Raw genomic sequence first — 22,846 nt, 5'->3', positions numbered from 1 at the left:
CGATCCATTTTACATACATTTCATACAATGCAAACTTTATGCTTTCACGTACAAGTCATTTACCAGTTGTCTGATTCTTGAGCAAATCATACATCTTTGGAGAGCTACAGTGATTAACATGCGTTTTCAATGCTTATTAATTCTCAGGTGTACCAGAAATCACGAAAGACTCAGCTAGTGAGGCAAACTACAGTGAGGAGGAAGATCCATCCAGAAGAGATAGGAATATGGGTCCTCATCACGGTCATCATCGGTATAATACTGCTGGAATGCCTTCGGGACCCTCTCACAGAGGCAGTAGATCCACCGCAGGTCCTAGGCCACAGGATCCGTATTATGATCAATCAGGTATCTTTTTGTCGGTATCTTAGCCTGTGTAGAATTGTAGCTAAAATGCGTCTTACGTATTTCCATATGCAGTGGGGAACCAAAGAGGAAGAGGTCCAATGTATCCGGGTAGCCGCGGAGCACGTCAAGCCCAAAGTGGAGGTGCTGGTGGGCCCCATCATGCTCCTGGTGGGGCGCAACAGATTAATAAGCGAACAAGATGGTTTGTCGCTTTGTTTGACTATGATCCAACTACGATGTCACCGAACCCTGATGCCTGTGAGGAAGAATTGCCTTTCAATGAAGGGGACACTATAAAGGTTTATTTTTTACCAAAATTTGTAATTCTTATTTGTTTACCATACAACAGAATCGAATGTACTATGAACCTCATTTTTTGGTGGCCAGACTGTTCTCTAGTATAGCCCGAGAGATGTGCTTTCAAGCCAAGTATATTCATAAAAGACTGTTACATAATTGATAGTATATTATAATATTATTCCTTAACTCTGAATCAATGTGTTCATGATGTGGCTTATTTGTTTAAGGTATATGGAGAAAAAGATGGTGATGGATTTTACTGGGGTGAGTGCCGAGGCAGAAGGGGCTTTGTACCTCATAACATGGTCGAAGAATTGAAAGATCAGGGTCAAGGTCAAGGAGTTGTCAATCGGCGGACTGCCCTAGGTGGGGGCCAAGGTGACAGATGGGGTGATATATATGCCAATATGCCTGTAAAGAAGATGATCGCTCTATATGATTACGACCCACAAGAACTTTCACCCAATGTTGACGCTGAGGTAATATTTTCCTTTGAGTGATATTACAAAGTATGATTGAAAGTATCAATATTTAACAATCTCCTAATACGCAATTTTATCACCAGCAAGTGGAGTTGAGTTTTCAAACTGGAAATGAAATCTATGTGTACGGTGAAATGGACGACGATGGGTTTTATATGGGTGAGCTAGATGGAGTACGTGGACTAGTCCCAAGCAACTTTCTTACCGAAGCTCCTGGTCAGGGCCAAAATCAAGGGCAAGGCCAACAACCCCCTGGAAATAGACGAGCTCCTGGACAGGGTCAAGGTCCAGGTGCAAGAGGTCCACCACCTCCTCCTAGAGAACCTCCTCCTCCTGGACATCGTCGCCCAAAAGGTAAGATAAATATTGTTTTTTTTTATTTATATTTCCACACCAGACGCTATAATATATGACTATCTCCGTTTAAGCTAATCAAATGACACCATGGTTTATTTATTTTTGAACGCGACGCAGGCTTTCGATTACTCGTTATTGATACATGCATTAACAAAAGTGTGACTGTGTATCTGTCATTCTCACTATGACAAATTATAAGTAATTGATCGGTATTGATTTTTAGCTACGTTTTTATATTTCACATCATAAGAATGCATATGTCATTGAAATACGACTAAACTTGAATAATTAGTTGCTGGTCGAGTTCTGTACGTTAAATTCATAACAGTTTTGCTGTTCTATGATACCATAGCAGCAAATTTGATATGGACAGTATAAATTTTAAATATCATTGAGTGGAAATACCATAAAATCAAAGGATAGCATAAACGGAGCATAGAAACAGCAAGCAACACAAGACACGAGACTTGATGTGCCAGACGACAGGCAGGAGGGTCACGAGAAAACATACGGTTAGCGGGTATCACTCTATTAACTATTACCAAACTTAATGTTAACTCGGCTAATATGATCAGATAATGCAACCATAAAGTCCATGCCAAAAATGTTCGTAATTGGCTCAACCAAATAAGGAGTCCAAGAGTTAAGATTACTGCTACTGATTGCATAGCATTTGGACATATTTTTGGGCATTTTATTTCTCTAATGGGCCATTTATGAATATCTAAATATCTACACTCTAGAATAATTATTTGGTTAATTAAATACTAATTGATGTTGGGTGATGTACCGATGTTGTAGAGAAACTATACAACTGCTTGCCCTGCAATTTGCGTGCTCAGTATATGTCTTAACATTTATACACGTGTACACGAAATTGTCCATAGTAAGTTTGCACTGAAAGTACACAAAAATGAAAATATAATCTAAATTAACTAATAAAGATTTCATGTGATATAAATTTGGTTGCCATATTACGAGACTGGACTTTGGTGTATCAAAAAATTATCAAACACATTTTAAAAAAAATCAGATTCTTATATTCCCTAAGAATCTGTTTCGATCCAGGGTATTCTTATCCAATGAAATAGGTATAACGTCTTGTCATAAAAATAATCTGAACATGATCAAAATCAACCGCGAGAGAAAATGAAAATGACAATCCATAGAGCAGCTATAGAGCACAACCAATTATCAATCCAAACCTTTAAAAAACATACAACAATCCAGTATTATTATGCGATATCACAGAAGCCATAAGTTGTGAAGAGCTGAGCTGTATAATAGAGAACTGTACAGCATGTTCACATCAGCTGAAATAAAAGCACAGAAATAATAAACAACGGATCATGGAACATATTCAACTATCTCAAGATCTCTTGAAGTAAAATGAAATTTACAATGGTAATTAAATATGTCATTTGGCAATGTAAATTATGAATACTCACGGTATACACGAAAAAGATCATACAAACACATGACAAATGCAAAAACACTATGCTGCTTTTAATGTGTTCTCTTATATACTATGTATTTTCTCTCCGGGCTCTATTCAGCTCTATCACTTCTCTATATCTGTTCTCCTCTCTTTGTCTATACACATACGTATACATTTATATATTGTCAAGTTATATGCATATATAAATTTATACCGATATGGATACATCGTATTATATTCATTTATTGATTGATTATTATGATCGTGTCGTATTAACATGATCTGTCTGTGTGCCTGGACTGGTCAGTGGTCGTCGTGTCACATGTTGTCGTTCGTGTCGTGTTGTCATGCTGGTGCCATCATATTGTTCACTTATATTAGCATTACCCGGGTATCTTCGACGAGTAGCTAATCCAACTTGACAATGAAAGTCCTACTTTCATCCAATGAATACCAGTGATTTTCAGTCATACCACAAAGATACATATTCGTTCACACATCTAATTGTAAGTTCCATGCTCCAAATGACATTCATTTACTTGGGTTGGATTCATGTATTCCTGAAAATGGATGATCACATTAAAACCGAGGACATAGTTTCAGATAGTAAAGTCCTTGAAGAAAATTTCTAGATTTTATATCATTATATTCACTGTTGAATATCAGGCATAGAATTCTCCAACCATTTGGAAAAAGTTTTATTCTTCACTTAATTACCAGAGTCGTTATTACAATCAAAAATGATTCTTTTTTATAAAGTTTAGCACTTTGTAAAAGACCATTATTTTGTCTTCGAGTACAAAAAGATACATCTTTTGTAATACTACAACTTTGCTCAAAAAGTTTAATTAGTTGACCAAACACAAATTTTGAAAAAGTGTGTATGTACTACATAATATCTTTAGAGTATCTGATAGATAACTGTGGATATGTCTGGCAATAGGTTGAACCATCTTTTGAGAGACGACAAATAAATGAAAAATTAGCATTTTGTTTGTACAATGAACAGGTGATGAAGTCTAATATTTCACCAATTAGTTATTATTTCTTTGACACAATCGGTGATCAAGATTTTTCGGAGTATCTTAAGAGATTTATCAATTCTTATAAAGTAAATTTATTAAGTAATACCAGAAAACCATATTGGACAGGGACTTTCATCCCAGCGTACAATGAATGTATTGCGTGCAACTAGTTAATCAGTGATTTCAATATCATTCATCCATAATCGATCTTGCCACTTTAGTCACATTTTTGTTGAGACTGATGATTGAGTTAATGACTGAGAGAGTTTATGTTAATATGACAATTCATATAATCAATTCGTAGAATTATAAATATTCATTGTTGGTATAAATTATATCAAAAATCGTGAATGGTATGGTAAAGTTACTTGGAAGTTTGCGCCACAAATGACAACACGACTCTGTTCTCTTCTCTGTTGCTAGATGCGTCTGCCTGCATTGTGCCTGTGTCTGTCCCTGTCTGTCACTTAGACTCTAGACAACAACAACAACAACCACCACTAATGAACAACCAACAACAACAACAACAAAACAATCCACCACCGCATCTAGCCTATCAACAAGCGAACAACCACAGCTACACGACTGTAACCACGTCTAATCAGCACGGACCTAATCACCCACCCCCTGGGGGTGTCATGGGCTCCCATAATGCCCATCAGGTGGGCCAGGGCTCTGTCCCGCCTCACCTCCAGTCACAGGTGAGTGCACGCTAACAAAATCCAAGTATTGTCATGGTGAGACCAAATCATAGAAATATGTCCTAATTACATGAGCTTGCAATTGCTTTACAGTAATAGCACATCGTTTTTCAATCATCAACATTTTAAATGGACCCGCCTTCTTGTAAACTGGATGGTAAACGTGATTTCAAACTCATGATTCACGAACTCATGATTTTGATAAAAAAAAAAAAGGAAAAACATGTGACATTCCAGCAAACGTGCAAAGTACTTTGTTACTGGAATTTACAGATTTTTATTTTTGTAGTTTGTATAGTGCGAGTCAGAATTCCAATAAAAGTTGCTCAGACTGTTGTAACACTAAGTTTCCAACCCTCTAGAGTCCAGAACTCCCAAGTGAAAAGCTACAGAGACAAAGTGGATTTGATTATTCGACAATACAAATTATCGTGTGATTTTAAAGTCAGGTATATTTGATTTTCAGAAACTATTACGTTTCTACTAACTCTCTATGATGTGGCATGTTGCATCCAATGTTCAAGACACAGCTCTGTAGCTTATTGAGAAACATTGTTTTGTATTGATCCTATATGTCATACTAAAAATAAAAATTACCTACGAGGTAATAATGACTTAACTTTGTAAATTTTAATAATTTTGTTGACACGTATTTGGCTTGTCATACTATACATACTGTGCATATTATACTGGACATGCATATACATATATTATATTTGTTCTAGATTGACCTTTAATTTTCAGTTTCTCAATCATTGAATTGTTCCAGACAATTAGTAAATTGTCTTAATCATGCTACTCTGTTACTATTTTCTGTGAAACAGATATAGACATTAATCTATTAGATAATATTACTGTAGATATCACGTACCTAGCAACTGTTGTCCATCTTTCAATTTCAAAGTACAATGGTGAATTGAAAAATATTAGTTGCTCACATTTAATCATGCTCTATTATCTGATATTATTTATAAATGAAAAAAGAATCCTCAATTCGCAAGAAGCAGAAAAAAATTCTGGCGGTATACTAGATATTATAAATATAGGTAATGTGTTCACCTTTAATTGCAATAGAATTTTACTGCGTATAATTTACTAGCAATATATATACTGTGAAACATAAAAGACTGTGTATTGTAAGTGCATGTTTAGTGTTTAGTTATTTAATCAGTTTTTTGAATTTATTTTCAGGGGAGGGGGAGAGGCGGGGTCAATCGGGGCGCTGGTAATAATGCAACGGGGGTCCTTCAAGGTCCTCCTCCACATCTGCAGCAAAACGAATACCCAACACAACAGCAGCAACATCAACAACAGCAGCAGCAACAACAACAAGGACCCAGTCAACAGTATTCACAACAAAATCAGCAGAATCAAGGCTATAATCAACCAAATCATGGGTATCAACAGCAAAATCAAGGGTACAATCAACAAAACCAAAACTTTAATCCACAGAACCAACAGTTTCCACAACCAAATCAAGGATACCAACAAAATCAGGGATATGGACAACCGAACCAACAGTATTCGCAACAAAACCAGGGCTCGTCGATTTCGGGACCTCAAGGCACGAACAAACCTATGCGAGGGATACCAACAGTTTTACCTACTGCCCAAAGTAAGACCCAAGCTGATGCTCAAGCTCAACAACCAGCCCCAGCCGCCGGACCAAATCTGATGCAGAAATTTACAGAAATGGCAGGGGCTAGTGCTGGTGGAGACATTCTGTCGAAAGGCAAAGAACTCATCTTTATGAAGTTTGGGTTAGGGAAGTGAACTTTCTTAGTTGTTATTCAATTAATTTATTTTGATTGTTACATTACACTGGTAAGAATTTTAAACTACCATCAGGATCTTTGATGAAATTGCTGGATTGATTCCTGGAAATTAATATTTGAAACCAAGCGGTGTTTTTATTAGAAAAACCATCCAGTTTCAAATTCTAGAACGCATTTGAGTGAAACATTCTCCCACCTTACAGTTCTATCGTGGCTTTAACTGTGTTCAAAAAGCCAACAATTCAAAGGTGATTATTCAAAATAATCACTATTAGGAAAAGTAGAATTTCAATGACCTGAAAAAAAAACACTGCATATCCCTGCAACTGGTGGTCTAAATAAAATATGAGAACTTTTACAAATGATATCATTCATCATGAGTTAAGTTCAAAGTAGAGTTCTGCAGTATTTTGAACAAAACATAAAAATGCTCTTCATGTTTAGCATTTGAGTATGTATAAAATTGCAGGCTAAAGTGAATATCTTACTGATTCAGTAAGGATGTTAATTTTGGTCATCTCATACACTCTGAAAAAGTTCCCAGATCCTAAGTACATTTGAATAATCAGCTTCAACAGTTATGAACTTTAGAAGAATTCAGCAATTTCAAGTGGATAACTTGCTGACAACTACAAGGGTAATGCAAGTCTACATGTTTGGTAAACCAGTTTGGTTCACATTCATTGTACGTATTTCAAAATCACATGATTGAAGTTACTTGCTTCTGTATCATTTAATGTAGCCTCGCGTTAATTTTTCATGGTGTACTAGGAGAAGGCGTAGAATTTTGTTTAGCAATGTTCGCAGAGCGATAAATTAAAGTGATATAAATGAAATTGTATGGAATAAGCAAACGGCCGGCGCTTACGTAGTTTGGGATAGGATAGGTATAGATGGATGGACAAATCCGTTGTCCAGAGTCGCGCGGGGGTGGGCGTGCCTTGAGATGCCTCACTCTGACACAAACAATAATCATATCTATAAATAATAAAATTAATAATTAATTTCTTAAGTAATTATAACTAAATACAGTGCGACTGCAGGAAAATGGTCCTAGCTTTTTGAAAATCTTGAATCTTGTTAAATAAATTCTAGAGATCTGAATACAACTAGAAGAAAAATAAATAAATAAAGAAATCTCATCGATATGCAATTTGTGTACAAATTTATAGATTGTACTTCAAACATGACATCTGATTGTCGGGCATTATGCGTATTCATTCATAATTCTCATGCAATCGTATTAACTATAAAATATCTGGGCTCTACAAAAGTGTTATCAACACTTGGATGTTTTATGGATAATGTGACCAAATTTATTTATTAAGATGCTAAATTTTCTGACTAGAAACCTTTTTATGTCCCACTGATAATGAAGTTAGCTTGCTGTCGCATTCAGCAGTTCTGTGGATAGAAGATGTTTATCCATCCACGATTTGCCAGCTATTAATTAAATCAATTAATGATCAATCCCAAAAAATGCATACCAATTATATTATAATTAATGAATTAAATAATATTATTACTGATCAATGAATAATAATATTAATGAAATAATGGAAACGATTACACGTGCATATACATAATAATATATTATATTTAACTATCGCAAATTGTTGTTACATCGCTACTTGTGTGTATTTTGTACAAAGTATCCGATTTTTATTTAATTTTTTTGCCAAAAAGTGAATGAATTAAAAGAAAAAAAGGAGAATGAATTTAACTTGTAATGTAATATTATAATATTATTATTAATTACATCTAAAATGATTATTACTACAAATTATTGACGGTTCCAGATCCATGGCCGCTATGCACGTGGCGCGATGCTCGAAAAAGATTTTATTGTCAAAATAGAGTAGTGACAAAATATTAACATTTCTTTTGTCTTCGAATACGAACCCATCTTTGCTCCACACTGTGATATCAGCTAGATTTCATAATGGAAATTATCCTCAAAATTACCACTTTTCTGCTATACAAATGAGTTACCGTTGGAAAAGATGTTGTTGGTCGAATCTAAGGATTTCAGTTTGCCACTACTCTAAACAAGATCGAGCCCAGAGCTTTCCCAGTGGTTTGCTCTCAACTATGATGAGAAACTTGGGTTTTTAGTGTGAATACATAGGTCAAATATTCTTTCATTCGTTGTAACCATTTCTCTTTCAAGCAAGGATCTAAGTACAAGATTCAGACACAACGGAACACTCAAATTACTTACTAATTCAGAACTACTGAACCTACTATAATTGGATGATCCCCTCAGATATACAGTATTACTTATAAGCTAAATTTGGTTGAATCAGAGGATCAGAAAACATCTAGCTCTTTACTTCCAAAATTCATTTGATACCCAGGTCAATTTAATTTTGTCAGAATTTAGCAGGAGTACTTCTGAGACAGAAATTGCCCAATTATATTCGGTATCGAGTAGTCGGGTCAATGTTACTGAGAATTTTTACTGGCACACTTGGAACCTTTTCAAAGTGATATATTTTCTACTTCATGACTTAATTTTTATTCCCACTTCGATGATCCAGTTGTCTGATTTGTACCAAATGTAGCATCAATAGTCAATGGCTGGTGTATTGTAAGATATTGAGAAAGGTGACAAGCAGTATGAACTATATTCTTTCGACTCCCAAGAGTTCCGATTTGAATGAACAGGTGCTTAATTTAAAAATAGAAATGAAACGTGTCTCAGAATTGAATGCGACGTCCAATGATTTTACATTTATTTTGACAAAAATATGATTCATATCATGAATAGACTTCTTCTAAAAGTACCACTTACAATCCTTAGATTCTCTGTAGAATTCGAATACGTAATATTAGTTACCATTCTCTAGTATTAACACTAAAAACTATAGAAAGCTATAGCATTTTATTTTAAACGAGTATGCCAATGCTAACTAAGTTTGATATTTGACCTTGCGCTTAGTTTTCTATGGATCAAAAAATAATTGAATCCTTGTTAGCCAAATGGAAAATGAAAAATAACAAAAACTGCAATGTTATTGTAAACAGTAACTTAATAAAAAAAAACTTGTTTGTTGTTACCTACGTGACACTTTATGTATGTATATGTCATGCTTACATTCAGATCACTGATTTGAGGAACAAATTTTATGGCAGAAATCATCTATTAAATTTTTAATTTAACAAAAAAAAGATATAAAATTGTTAAGAATGCGAATGTTGTGATTTGTTACAGGGCTGAATTATATCGGTGCAGTGCAATCAATCAATTATACAAAATAGACTCTGGGTCTTATTGTTAAATACTAAAATTGTTTCAAGGAAAGTTGTTTATTGATAAAACTAGAGTAAAATCCAGTGTAAACTATTTCGTGCACCATCAGGTAACAGCTAAGAACCATTAAAATTGATTAGCTGCATTACACCATACATCTAAACCCTTTAGACCTTTAGTATTTTAATCGTGACATTATCTTTGCGTCTTGTTTGATTGCAAGTTCATAAGCGAGAATTTCCTGTTCTGTAATAGCACAATGAAAAATTGGATTCATTTGTTAGAATCTTTAATGACAATGGCAAAGGACAATACAATAAGGTTTCTGTTGATTTTCAATCTTTGCTATGATTGACCTAGAATGTATATTAAGCGAGAGTTGAGTTACAAAAAAAAACTGAAAATACGATCAAACAATAATAAAATAAGTTACTATACGTTGTACAGTTTATGCTGAGTTTATCCTAGACCTGAAAGTGATGTGCACTAAGATTAATTGCTTCAGATTTTCGTATACAATGTATGTACATACCTTGTATAGTTAAATCCATCATCAGTTCATGTCTTTATTTGAATTATTATTACATTCAAAGTGAGGAAATGTATAATATAAATAGACACCAATTTTTCATAGGAACAAAAAATGCCAACGCATATATTCAGTTATACTATTTGTGCATCTTAATGGGACCAGACTTTTTATTTTTATTTGATACACATATTTTAATCATTGAATTGATAAGAAAATTATTCCCATACGAATACAATATGAGGTATCATAGTATAGCATAGTATCATTAATTTGATGTCTTGGCAACTATAAGAAATTTCGAACCTTCTTTACATGTCATCTTCCCATACAGTTTCTGTTAGAATGGCTATATTATCCAGGCCTCGCATCGGGGCATATTCCAACATCCACATAACGTTAGTGAATACCACTGAAAGTCATGAAAAGATAATTACATCATTGAATTGCAATAGAGTTTGAAGAAGTTTGAACAGAATACAAAATTTTCAGTATAATAACAAAGTTACAGGTAGTGTAGTAATTGAGTTACTATTTGTTAAATAATGAACACTTTTTTTGTACCCAATGCCAACGATTGGTCCTGAAATCTTGTAGTATATACTCACACATTTCACCTTGGTGGAGATCAGCAACTAATTCTGGGCATGAACTGTTACATGGATTAATTGGGGTTAATCTAAGTTGTGTAGCCCCTCGTAACTGAGCCAATGCTATCAAGCCGGAATCCAGCTCAACTTTCTTGTAGCTAGGGCTATTATAGTCAGAGGACATAAGAACCCAGTTGAAGTGTGCCGGAGACACCGTGCTTGACAAAAAATATGGACGTTGATAATATTTGCGAAGAACCTTAACTGCATTAATGTCACAATTTTGCCAGTGGACAAACCACTTGGCAACTTCCGGCGAGTGAACTCTACGCAGAAAAGCTGCAAGGTCAGAGGAACCTGTACGAAGATTCGAGGTCAAGGCACAGGGGACTGTTTCCATAAGACGTTCATTTTCCAAATATAGCTGTAATACAAAGCCATTTGCTTACTATTCATCTTTGTCATAGCTTTTTTTTTAAGATTATGGCCTATGAAAGATTCTATAATATTCTTGAAAACGATAACTTCACACTAATGAAAAACGTCAAGGTTTCTGTATGCTACATTTCAAAATTACTTGAAGAAATATTGATTGATTTTATCCCCCAGTTGTACAATTATCTATATTATGTTTATTAATACAAATCCTTTAAAGAACTCCGGCATAATCACTCATGTCATTCACAGAACAAAGCAATGCAGTTAGTATGCCTCATACTTTGTTTTATGACTCAGAAAGGAACTTCCTTGTATACTTACATGAGTAATATTATCGAACCAGAAATAATCAGTATTCATCACTGGCCAGGAATCCATAGCATCGTTTATTATAGCTGGAGCATCTCGACTCAAATAATTGTCAACCAGTTGACGATATTTTACATCAGATAAACGATCAATAGTCTCTAATGCCTCACAAGTCTGGAATAAAAATTATGATGCTTTACTGCACGGCCTTTAGATTTCAAGTGACACATTAAGTTTTGTGTGATAAAAACCTGGAGATTTAAATATTTTTAATGAAAGGGTCATATCTATCAATAAATTTCTCATTTACCACACAATCCTCCTCAGTAATGGTATAGTCGTTATGAAACGGATTGTTGATCATGCAATTTTCATAATACAGTGGCTGCCAGTTCCAAATGGGTAAAATTTTTATCAGTAATAAACGACCTATAGCTGAAAAATGGGTCCCAACAAAATCCAGCTGAGCCGCAAGACATGCTATAGTCCCACCCACGATAAGGACCAATGCAGCTCTGAAAGCAAGTTGTAGCCAGGACCGTCGCATTGCTGCCACCAATGGTTGACAAATGATGTCCATCTCCTCTTCGGTAAAGCCAGCTTGCTGACAATATCTGTTGAGAAATTAAATTCACCACTGTGCTTAGGTCATGTTTTCATACCATATAACTACCCTCTCTTTTGTTGGGGTGGTAATATTATTTTCAATTAAAATTTCATTAATAGTGTGCAAGATATGAGAAACACAGGCAATGTAATTTTTTCTGGTGCTTCTCTGCATATGTAAAAAACCAAAATTTAATTGATATCCATCATAGTCCTCTTGAATACTATGATGTTGTGATTTGTTCCGATGGAACAGAATTGCATAATGGGCAGACAATATCCCAAGATTTGCATTGATTCAAGGATGAAATCTAGAGGTTGAAGATTATATTCATTGTTGAGGTACTAAATGCTCAAATGCTTACTTATAGAATGAGGTCAAATCGTCATCTATGAGCCTTAGCTTTTCTGCATGGCTCATTTCGTGAGGTTCCTTGGCATAAGCTTTTCTTGGCGGCTTCACGCACTTACTGCCCGACATATTTTCAAAATCTCTGATAGCTGGATACGTCGGTGTAGTGATGGTTGCAAACGATTAAGAGAAATCTATCTCGCGGTAGATACTTGACAAACTGAAAATTCACAAGGTGGTAGAGTATTGAACAGGACAAGGCAAGTAAAGGGCGTTGATAAAGGCGTTAAGGGTCATCTGCCATGCGCTAGTTCCATCCAAGTTGAGTTTGAGTTCATATTGATTTATCCCGCGTTCGGATCAATATACCATCGGCGTAGGATTTCCGCAATGGAGATTTGTGTTGATTCGTGGGGTTGACGTGCCTTCAGTTTTCTATTCAAATCCGATAGACGGCGACTGAATCGAATCAGTCACCGGGATCGGGCGATCGGACGACTTGTAATAAGTTTTACCGTTTACCACATGTTATTTAATTAAAAATAGCGTAATCATTGTTAAAATCGTGAATCCAAGGTACTTTTGTGTGCAGACAATCCCGGATCTACCGAAATTTAAATGAGTAGGCTGCTGTGAGCTAGATCGCAGTTACGTCACGGCTTGTCGTGACCGTGTATCCTGCACTTCTGTATCGCCTGTTTATTCTTTAACGTCTTGTACCGCTCTGAATTTGCCTTGTATACTATAAACATTATACGTTGAATAGACGCTGGTTTTTAGACACACCTCCAGGTATTGACGGTAGTAATTATAACCTAGAACCCCTATTGCGAAACATCGTCGACGCAACAGCCTGTTGTCAACCTCCCTTCGATTTACGAAGACGCTAGGGGTTCAACTTACAAACTCTCTGGAGTCTTTGATATTTCGACGTCGAGGTGTATCCCAAAAATTAGCCAAAATTCCGGTCCCGACAAGAAAACGAGAAGGCGCCCAGCATACAGGCGGCAGAAATCAATCTACTGACGAAGAACCATCGTCGGCTAGCAGGATGAATAACAAGAGAAAGAACCGCTCAAACCCAACTAGGTGATTATGCTGGTCGTACTGTAACAATTTCGCATCCCATATCTACTCTACTATTATTCTTCCAGATATCCTGGAATCAAAACCATGTTATAATTTTATCTATTTCATTTCTGATGTCTATGGAGAAACTAGTAACATATAAGTAATTCTATCAATTGTCACATCATTGACTGGTTTCTTATTATAGGTCCCTGCGGGCACGGGGTCCACCGGAAAGATCGGTTACTGCCGAAGGGGTATACAACAATGCCCACTTCATGCATGCCATAACCAGCCACGTAGGCAACATTGTCCAGGTAAAATTATCCATTAGTAATTCAAAACTTTTGCTTAGCAATTTTTCACATTTCTATATATTTATAGTAAACGATTAAGTTATATGAATTCAGCTATTTCTTTATCATTGAATCATTATAGATCAAAGTTGTTTTTACAAAAAGTCTCACAATTGAATACTTTATTGAAATTCTGTACCAGTTTACCTGCAGTATTTATCTGATTATTTATCTTGGTTTTGTGGTACAAACCATGGATTCTTCCGATGCCTAGCTCTTAGTAATGTGCAACAAGTTCAATTGAACTAAATGAACAGATGAAATGAATTTCTAAATACCATTTTTTATGGCTAAAAATATTAATTTTTTATCTAGGTTCAGACTCAAAATGGCTCTGTGTACGAGGGTGTATTTCGTACGTTTTCCAGCCAATTCGATGTTGTTTTAGAAATGGCTCATCGCATTGACGATGCTGGAAAAATAATTGTGGATAGTGTAGTGGAAAAATTGATTTTCAAACCCCAAGATATTATTACCATGTCTGCTAAAGATGTAGACTTGGATTATGCCATTAGGGATACTTTCCAAACAGATACTGCCATTAGTAAATTCAACGGAATGATAGGGGAAAAAGAATTAGAACCTTGGGAAGCTCCTTCTGCCATGAATGGAGATGACTTAGATGGAGAATTAGATGGAGCTGCGGTATGTAATGTTTTTTTCTGATAATCAATCAATAGTCCTCCCTGTCAAGTGACAATTTTCTGATATGCTATTTGCTAAATTAATTGGCATATAGTTATTTATAATTCGTCTGGCAAGTTTTATATTCTAATATGTCTCAGTGAATATTTAAATTACTTTTTACAGAATGGATGGGACGTCATTGAAATGTTTCGGAAGAATGAACAAAAATATGGTGTTCAATCAACTTTTGAACCGTCATTGGCAGGTTATACGCTCCAACTTCAACGCAAAGATACCAAAGAATTCAAAGACCAAGAACAAAAAGCTGCCGAGATTGCTAACGAAATTGAAGCCCAGCCAATTCACAAAGCTAGATTGGATCTTGAAAATGGAGATGAGGAAGAAAGATTTGCAGCTGTGGTAATTTTGAACAGTATACATGACAGCTTGGAAAGCCATTAGCTCTCAGAGTATGTCGTATGACGGAGAGAGAGAGTGTTTTCTACAAATCGTTGCTTGTGCCCTTATAGGTGAGGCCTAATGAAGGTAAATATGTGCCACCGCCAAAAAGGAAAAATGGTGGTGCAGGCAAGCTCATGCGCTCCACCCCACCACCACCTTCACCAGGAGCAGCAACGAACAAAAATGTGTATACACAACCCCCGCCTACGGCGGTTGGTGTAAATGTTGCTCAGCCGGCAAACATTCCAGTGGGAATTCAAACATCCCACACTCAAGGCCAACACCAGGGTACATTAAATATGGCGCTACCACCTAGTGGAGTTGTTGTCACATATAATACGCCCCCGCCATTCGTACCGCCACCCACAACTCAACCTATACCACCTGTCGCTACTGTTCAAGGTGGGTATTTGTGTAATTCTATCAATAAAAGTGGTGAATCAATAGGTTAGTGTCTGATTTCATCGAATTATTACGAAAGAATTTTAAAATACTTGGCGGGAAAACTGAGGAGATGATCCGTTGGACAAACGCATATTTTTTTGCAGTATTGCCACAGCCACAAAGTCAACCACAGGTTGTACCACCAATTCCGCAACAAGTAGCCTTTTCTCAACAACAGCAGCCTCCGAATAAAATGAATGCAGAAAAACGTGACCGACCTGGTAGACAGCAGGTTTATCAAGCTGATAAAGCTCCACCTGCTCCATTTCCACAAAGCAATATCGCCCTTTCACATCAGCAGCAACAGCAGCCCCAACATCCGCAACATTCACCATTACAGCAGCAGAACTCGGTCGAAAGTCAACGGTGTGAGATACCACCCCCAAAATCCGAACACAGAAAAGTAGGACATTTAGTTTTTTCATGTCTTCTTCAACAAAGATCTGAGATCTGATTTTACTGCTACTAAGTTTACAGATGATACCCATGAATCAAATATTGTGATAAATGACTTACGTTCAATCAAGGTTCCTACTCCCCGGGGGAGAGAAGAACAGCACTCGGAGTTGAGGCAATTTGCTACTGAATTCAAATTGACGGAACCGCCTGCTCAAGAGCCCCCACCCATTTCGAGGAAACAACATCAACAAGAACCAATACTACAGCAGCCTACCCAACCACAGCATCATCAGCAATCACATCCTCAGTCTCCGCATCAGCAGCATCAACCACAGACGCAACAACAACAGCAACAGCAGCAACATTCACTACCACATGCACAGCATCAACAACCAACTGAAGAACCAGTTGTTACTAGTAAACCGCCTCCTGGGCCTCAACCTGTGCGACCACCCAGTCCTCCGCAACAACAAATTCAACAGCAGGCTACCCCTCCCATGCAACAACCTGAACCTGCTGTGGAAAAAATCACTACAGCCTTCAAAAAATCTACATTGAATCCAAATGCTAAGGAGTTCAATCCTAACCCCAAACCGTTTACACCTGTAAGTGTTCTAATCGATTTGTATGTTTTATGGAGTTTCTCATGTACCAGATAATATTATCAATATTTTTACATTGATTTTACAGCGCTCTCCCAGTACTCCGACACCTAGCAGGCCACATACTCCACAAACACCTCAATATACCGGTGCTACCATGCAAACGACAGTTGTTATGCCTGCCACAGCATATGTAATGACTAGTCAACCTCCCACTGCATTCACACAACAACAAGCTCAGCCTGCCGCTAGATTCCGAAAGGGTCAATACCTAGGTATTAATTTAAATAATTTCTATCTATTGTCCAACCATGGCAGCCATATTTTTGTTTGTCAGCTTTTTTATTGGCAAAGGTGATTCGAAGTAATGAAATTCTCATCCTCCAGTTTGCCAAGGTACTCGTTATGTTTTAGTTCCAATGATGCAACACCGTGGTCCGGATATCGCCTCGCAGATGCAAGTTGCTGCTGCAACTGGACAACCACTCCTAGCTCCAGCGCCATTGCACCCTCCGTTTCAAGTTCCGTATGCTGGCCAGCCTGCCTATCAACAAATGGTGCGGATGGTTCAAGCCCCACCACCCCCTCCACACATGACATCGCCATATCATCATCATCACGAGTCTCCTGGTCCACAGCCTCAGGGTTTACAGTATATGGGCCCACATCCACATCATCCGCATGTTACACAACAACAACCCAGCCAGACACCTTCACCTGCTAATCCCAACCCTTCTCATACTCCTGGAGCTTACAATCCTCCCGGAACACCACAGCCCGCCTATCCTCAACCTCCGCCACAAGGGCATGCACCAAGCTATCCTATTATGTGCCCTCTGATACCACCACACATGATGCCACAACACATGCAATATTTGCCTCCACAACCACCACCGGGCACTCAAACTCCTATACCTGTCATTCTGCCTCATAACCAGTAGTTTTGCAAGTACACAAACAGAGAATCATTATTCTAAGAGAAAATGTAAAGCGTTTTAAATTTCAAGTTACTTTTACAATAGCGTTGAATTCTTTCCATCGTTCTGCTTATGAAGCAAAGATAAACCAATCGAAGCCACAGAGTCCTGATGTCTATTTTTTACTGTGTATTACTGCATTATGTTCATTTTGCTTTTCTCCGTTCTTCAGATCTCGATTAAAATATACAGAAACACGTCAGGCTCACATTTCTGATGAAGAATATCATATGTCTCGATTTAATTACACCCTTATAAGCACATGGGTAACCTACAGCAGAAAGTATCAAAGAAAGATCGGATATGTAAGTAAAACAGTTGATCATGAATTCGATTATATTCGGAAGACTTTTTTGACAGTAGAAGCCATTGACGAATATTGTAGTTGTGAACATACAAGCTAAACCTGAATGTGAATTACTTGTTTGTTACTATTTTGTTATTTCCAATAGCTCTGTGGAATTAAAAGATTACCAAATGGATTGGAACGATGAGAAAGAAACGCTGTTTTGAAGGTGACTGTGTCAAATAAGAACATTTCTATGAAAGGCCCATAACGCATCCCTCTACACAATATTGTCATTCGTATCATGCAAATCGATGGATATTGTATGGTAATCACTTAGTCATTGTATCATATATAGGGTTACATTTTTTTAAGATGTTTTATGCACTAAAAGACAGAACTGACGTACGTGACTATGGAAGTAATCAGATATAATTACTGCCTGATCCAGCTGTCATAAGAATCCAGAATGGTCGCAGAACTGAACGCGATTGACCTAGCCAGCGAGTTTTTCTTGCAGTACATCGATCATATTGGCAGGGTCATGTTGGGTCAGCCAAACAATAATTTATTGGAGATAACTGAAAACCTTAGGAAATTATGCAAAAGTTTAATCGATCAGAATCCAAAGGTATTTTTCGAATGACCAACAAATTTTTGAGAATATCCAACATGAAATGGAAAATAATATGATGTAAGCAAATAGAACAAACATGCAACTATGAAATAATCTGACGTAAATTCAGTCAAGCGTATTTGAAAACAACTTGTTAGACGGGAAGGAAAGGGGCCTTTTTATCGTCAAGTATCTTCTGGAAAGATGGAAAATCTAAATTTTAAAATAGGATATATTTTTCTGCTCATGCTTAAGCTGGAAATATACTCTTACTGAAAATGGTAAGGTAAGAGGTAAAAGCCTGAATACTAATAAATCTCGAAGAGCCTAAAACCTAAATTGAATCTACTATATTATAATATAAGACAGCTGTGTACGTCATGTACATAAGGCGGCTAAGCAAAGAGTTTCTCGAACTCTAGTTTGTTAATGCTAATTTTTGTTATCAAATACTTTTTATGAAAAGACTTTAAAATGGCGGAATATTAAGTTGCCTCTGAGCCCATGCTTAAGAAATACGATTGTCATATTTCAAGTGATATTAAGAAAGATGAAAAAAGATTCTCGATACTGTAAAAATATTTAGCACAAGTAGAATCAATATTCAATTTGTTCAATGTTCGAATTAATTCATAAAATTTCACATTCTCAAAGATCGAACATGATCTTCGATTCTTGGTATATATTTTAGAATACGCCGCAACATACAAACCAGCATCCAAGGCATCAGTTGGTCATTGTAGCATTGTATAGAATGTATGAAATCAATGAGGATACATTTTTTTACTTGATTTTATGTGACTGAAGAATGAGGTATCAAATGTTCGATTCTACAAAAGAATGTCTTCTGGCAAGCAATGGGTGGTTTGAAATGAATTTCAGGCAGTCATTCACAATTGCCATCAATAAATTAAAGTTGATCAACTTGTGCTAATTATACCAGAGATTTCGAAGGAACAGAACAACTGCACCTTGTCGCATACATATGAGACAGACAAACAGACACATGGATAATCATTGTTCATGACAAATAAAATTGGAAAAAGAGTAAAATGGTTCACTGTGTGGCATCATTAGATAAAGGAATTTTATATCAAAGAAAGAAAAAAAAAATCATAATAAACTCAATAAATTAAAAACTGCCTGTGCCTTATAAATGGTGTTCTTATTTTTTTGATTTTCGCTTCTCCGCCATCCAAATCTTTTCATCCTGTTTTCCACTCTTGAGACCCACAGTTTTGATATTTGGCCACAAAGAAAATTCTTTTCCAAGTCACTTGTGTCGCAGGTCGATTTGATTTGGAGTCGAATTCATAAAACCAATCCATGCATACCTGAAAAACTCAGCATAACAGTTTTCATTTTTTCGCCCAAAAATTATTCAAACAAAATGATTCTTTTGAATAGGATCACTACCTGTGTGAACAAGAAATATATAACCTCATTAACTTATAGTGACGGTAGACTACAGACTCAAACCTAAAATTCAAGAGTGAAGCATGCTTGCTATCGCTATTCTGTCTCAAAACGATGAAAACTCAAAAATGGCAGGATTTGGACGTTCCTTTGAGCAAACCTGTTCTGAATACTTTGAAGAAACTAAATTTTTCAACCATGACACCTATACAGGTATGAATGAAAATGAATTCTACATTTTTTCTTTGACAACCCACTCAAGGATAAAATTAACCGTTCCATTGCCATGAAGAATCTTCCCAACAAGTAGCGTCGAACTAATTACAAGATCAATCCTTTCAGGCTGCTTGCATACCGTTATTGTTGAAAGGCAAGGATGTTGCTGCAGAGGCTGTAACGGGTAGTGGTAAGACTCTGGCATTTTTAATTCCAATGCTGGAAATATTACAGGTATGAATTTGAGTGTCTTTGAATGAGACAATATGTAAAACTACAAAAGTGGGATTACTATTGAACTAGAAATTTTGTCGTTTCCTATAGAAACGTGAAGATCACTGGAAAAAGCTGGAAATTGGCGGCATCGTCATATCACCAACAAGAGAGTTAGCAACGCAGATCTACGAAGTGCTTTCCAACTTCCTGATCCATATTCCAAATTTAAGGCAAATACTGCTTGTTGGTGGAACAACTGTTGAAGAAGATGTGACAAGATTCAAGAAAGGTGCTAACATTATTATAGCTACCCCTGGAAGACTCGAGGATATTCTCTCAAATTGCAAAGACATTAATTTAGCATCCAGTGTTAAAGCTTTGGTATGTATACTAGGATCATCTTACAACATAACTGACCACTTTCAAAATATCACACATCAGTTGCAAATACACTGCACGATAGATTCAGAAAAAGTAATGAATCATTTTTGCCTTGTATGGTCGTTTAAAATGGGTCTCATTATGATTGTGCATAACAATATTTCCAGGAATTGCTCGTCCTTGATGAAGCTGATAGGCTCCTAGACTTAGGTTTCACAGCAACTTTGAACACAATTTTGAGTTACCTTCCTCGATTGCGAAGGACTGGTTTATTTTCAGCCACGCAAACTAAAGAGTTGCAACAATTAATTCGAGCAGGCCTGCGGAATCCAGTTTTGGTTGCTGTCAAAGAGAGAGCGAGCTTCTCTACTCCTCTAGCATTGAGTAACAATTACGCAATAGTCGGTGCAGATCATAAGCTTGCTACAATGTATAATTTCATAAAAGATAAAGGGATCGAGTTGAAATATATGATCTTTTTCTCAACTTGTGCTTGCGTTGACTATTTCAGTCATGTCCTTAGAATGTTAGTATGGACTGATCGTTTAAAATTCATAATTTTTATCCATTACAAATTTATGTTTGTATTTAAGTTCGCGTATTATGATATATATATTTCAGGCTCTTCCAATCCACCAACATATTTGCACTCCATGGAAAAATGAAAAATAAAAGGTATAAAATTTTCGAGCAATTCCGTAGTTCTGACAGTGCGTTATTATTGTGCACCGATGTCATGGCTCGTGGTGTTGATATACCGGAAGTCGATTGGGTCTTACAATACGATCCACCATCAAACGCTAGTAGTTTCGTTCATAGGTAAAAATAGATGTTTTATGTATTTTATATCATAATTAGATTATTTGTCATGATAAGTATTAATTTTCTCAACAAACAAGAGTGCATTTAATATTACAGATGCGGCCGCACAGCTCGTATTGGTAATGAAGGTAATGCTCTGTTATTTCTTTTGGAGTCTGAAGATGCTTACATCGATTTTATTAGACGAAATCAAAAAGTTGAATTGAATAAAGTTGAATTGAGACCACCAACGAGTGTGGATAAATGTTTAAAAGTTATGAGGAACATACAGCAGAGTGACAGGCTCATATTGGATAAAGCTAATAGAGCATTTGTATCGTATATACAGGCATATCAGAAACACGAATGTAATCTCATATTAAGGTTGAAAGACCTGGACTTAGGAAAAGTTGCCATGGGCTTTGGGTTGTTGAAAATGCCCCGGATGCCCGAACTCAAAAAGCAGAATACGCATTCCTTTCAGGATCCCGAAATAGATTTAAATGTAATTGCCTATAAAGATAAGCAGCGTGAGTCCAAGAGACTAGAAAAATTGAAGGAGTTCCGTGTAACTGGACTTTGGCCTGGTAAAAATAAGCGTACTGCTAAACAAACCGAGCCTTGGTCTGAAGCCAAAAAGAAAAAATTTGATAAGAAAGAAAGACGTGATAAACGCAAAGTAAAGAAAGCTCTTACTGGACCGGTTAAAAAAAAACGCAAGAAAATTTGCCAGGAAGATATTGAAGAACTGGCAAAGGACATTGCATTGATCAAGAAACTCAAGAAGAAGAAGGTAATTTCACATGTTAAAACGATAATACATAATGCTTATACCATGTGCTGGAAGGAAATAGAACATTGTAAGAAAAATTTTTCATTTCAGATATCGCAAGAACAGTTTGATTCAGAGTTTGGAGTTAATTGAGGAAGATTTCAAATATCAGCGTTCAATTATTATCAGTTTCTACAGAAGTGCTTGCACCTGGGTGTCCCATATTCAACATAGCTAGAATCCATAAGTTCTTAAATTCAGCTAAAAATGACGAGACTCCCATTTTCGAGTATTCAAATCATTCTTAATACTTAATCGTTAATCATCAGTTATCTGGTAATGTCAACTACTCATCATCTGCATAGACTGCTAGAAGTGCTGTAAATAAAATGTGCTGCAATTCTACTGAGGTCTAAAATCGAAACTGAAATTAGAAACAAACTTTATTTTGTGCAGATAGTTTGAAAGTAATCAGTTCTTACAATATAAATAATCTTGGCAGATAGAACTAGATTCTATGTACTTGCAAGGAAACATTTTCATTGAGTGAAAGAGCTTAGAGTTTATACAAAGGGCCTGGTATGGGCCCCTTGACTAGCGAGTCTGCCCCACCATATGGCCCCCACCAATAGTTAAATCCCCTCCATAAAACGAATACCAATACATGGGCAGAGTGTTGAAAATCTACAGGATTGGTGAGCAAC

The 22,846-nt window shown here is 36.5% G+C and overlaps 4 protein-coding genes and 2 long non-coding RNA genes across 17 annotated transcripts in view; 3 read left to right on the top strand and 3 right to left on the bottom strand.

The window, feature by feature from the left end:
- The window catches only part of LOC105684376 (RIMS-binding protein 2), a 29,166-nt gene extending 19,050 nt beyond the window's left edge, over positions 1-10,116 (top strand). For 11 of the 12 annotated variants that reach the window (XM_048649294.1, XM_048649289.1, XM_048649295.1 and 8 more), the window contains 6 exons: positions 148-348; positions 421-647; positions 876-1,127; positions 1,214-1,484; positions 4,374-4,651; positions 5,843-10,116. In XM_048649294.1, coding sequence (XP_048505251.1) covers positions 148-348; positions 421-647; positions 876-1,127; positions 1,214-1,484; positions 4,374-4,651; positions 5,843-6,424 — 1,811 coding nt within the window. In that variant the 3' untranslated portion in view covers positions 6,425-10,116. The remainder of the gene's footprint in view (positions 1-147; positions 349-420; positions 648-875; positions 1,128-1,213; positions 1,485-4,373; positions 4,652-5,842) is intronic. The other variant, XM_048649299.1, reaches the window with a different exon arrangement.
- LOC105684410 lies at positions 175-3,148 on the bottom strand. The gene is made up of 5 exons (XR_001102919.3): positions 2,936-3,148; positions 2,693-2,800; positions 1,336-1,463; positions 405-604; positions 175-315 (listed from the first exon to the last, which is right to left on the bottom strand). It is a non-coding gene; the product is annotated as an uncharacterized LOC105684410 (long non-coding RNA).
- A 221-nt stretch (positions 10,117-10,337) lies between the features above and the next one.
- Positions 10,338-12,813, bottom strand: LOC105684399. The gene is made up of 5 exons (XM_012397712.3): positions 12,517-12,813; positions 11,856-12,159; positions 11,558-11,719; positions 10,817-11,222; positions 10,338-10,620 (listed from the first exon to the last, which is right to left on the bottom strand). Exons 1-5 carry the CDS (start codon positions 12,630-12,632, stop codon positions 10,520-10,522), a joined length of 1,089 nt encoding a protein of 362 aa, XP_012253135.2. The 5' UTR covers positions 12,633-12,813; the 3' UTR covers positions 10,338-10,519.
- A 154-nt stretch (positions 12,814-12,967) lies between these two features.
- Positions 12,968-19,497, top strand: LOC105683519 (ataxin-2 homolog). Its single transcript, XM_012396171.3, has 9 exons — positions 12,968-13,592; positions 13,780-13,888; positions 14,243-14,572; positions 14,738-14,974; positions 15,085-15,418; positions 15,565-15,863; positions 15,988-16,464; positions 16,550-16,736; positions 16,876-19,497. Exons 1-9 carry the CDS (start codon positions 13,555-13,557, stop codon positions 17,400-17,402), a joined length of 2,538 nt encoding a protein of 845 aa, XP_012251594.2. The 5' UTR covers positions 12,968-13,554; the 3' UTR covers positions 17,403-19,497.
- On the bottom strand, positions 19,413-19,897 carry LOC125499785. The gene is made up of 2 exons (XR_007276771.1): positions 19,757-19,897; positions 19,413-19,674 (listed from the first exon to the last, which is right to left on the bottom strand). It is a non-coding gene; the product is annotated as an uncharacterized LOC125499785 (long non-coding RNA).
- On the top strand, positions 19,668-22,547 carry LOC105683546 (probable ATP-dependent RNA helicase DDX55 homolog). Its single transcript, XM_012396225.3, has 7 exons — positions 19,668-19,969; positions 20,099-20,206; positions 20,297-20,569; positions 20,737-21,095; positions 21,191-21,388; positions 21,488-22,163; positions 22,254-22,547. Exons 1-7 carry the CDS (start codon positions 19,871-19,873, stop codon positions 22,293-22,295), a joined length of 1,755 nt encoding a protein of 584 aa, XP_012251648.2. The 5' UTR covers positions 19,668-19,870; the 3' UTR covers positions 22,296-22,547.
- Positions 22,548-22,846: the final 299 nt, after the last annotated feature.

The sequence above is a fragment of the Athalia rosae genome, chromosome 2, assembly GCF_917208135.1.
Source record: "Athalia rosae chromosome 2, iyAthRosa1.1, whole genome shotgun sequence".
Lineage (NCBI taxonomy): Eukaryota > Metazoa > Arthropoda > Insecta > Hymenoptera > Athaliidae > Athalia > Athalia rosae.
Note: the sequence above shows the minus strand (reverse complement) of the source record. Positions and strands in the feature narration are given on the sequence as shown.

What these genes read in the sequence shown, in the direction of transcription:
- LOC105684399 (XM_012397712.3), bottom strand. Translation starts at nt 12,632, where the DNA reads ATGTCGGGCAGTAAGTGCGTGAAGCCGCCAAGAAAAGCTTATGCCAAG. An exon ending in GATTTGACCTCATTCTATAA is followed by an intron (nt 12,160 to 12,516) that starts GTAAGCATTTGA and finishes ATTTCTCAACAG; the next exon opens with ATATTGTCAGCAAGCTGGCT. An exon ending in TCTCCACCAAGGTGAAATGT is followed by an intron (nt 10,621 to 10,816) that starts GTGAGTATATAC and finishes CATGACTTTCAG; the next exon opens with TGGTATTCACTAACGTTATG.
- LOC105683519 (XM_012396171.3), top strand. Translation starts at nt 13,555, where the DNA reads ATGAATAACAAGAGAAAGAACCGCTCAAACCCAACTAG. An exon ending in CAAAATCCGAACACAGAAAA is followed by an intron (nt 15,864 to 15,987) that starts GTAGGACATTTA and finishes CGTTCAATCAAG; the next exon opens with GTTCCTACTCCCCGGGGGAG. An exon ending in CCGAAAGGGTCAATACCTAG is followed by an intron (nt 16,737 to 16,875) that starts GTATTAATTTAA and finishes GTTATGTTTTAG; the next exon opens with TTCCAATGATGCAACACCGT.
- LOC105683546 (XM_012396225.3), top strand. Translation starts at nt 19,871, where the DNA reads ATGAAAACTCAAAAATGGCAGGATTTGGACGTTCCTTTGAGCAAACCT. An exon ending in TTCAGTCATGTCCTTAGAAT is followed by an intron (nt 21,096 to 21,190) that starts GTTAGTATGGAC and finishes TATATATTTCAG; the next exon opens with GCTCTTCCAATCCACCAACA. An exon ending in GCTAGTAGTTTCGTTCATAG is followed by an intron (nt 21,389 to 21,487) that starts GTAAAAATAGAT and finishes TTAATATTACAG; the next exon opens with ATGCGGCCGCACAGCTCGTA.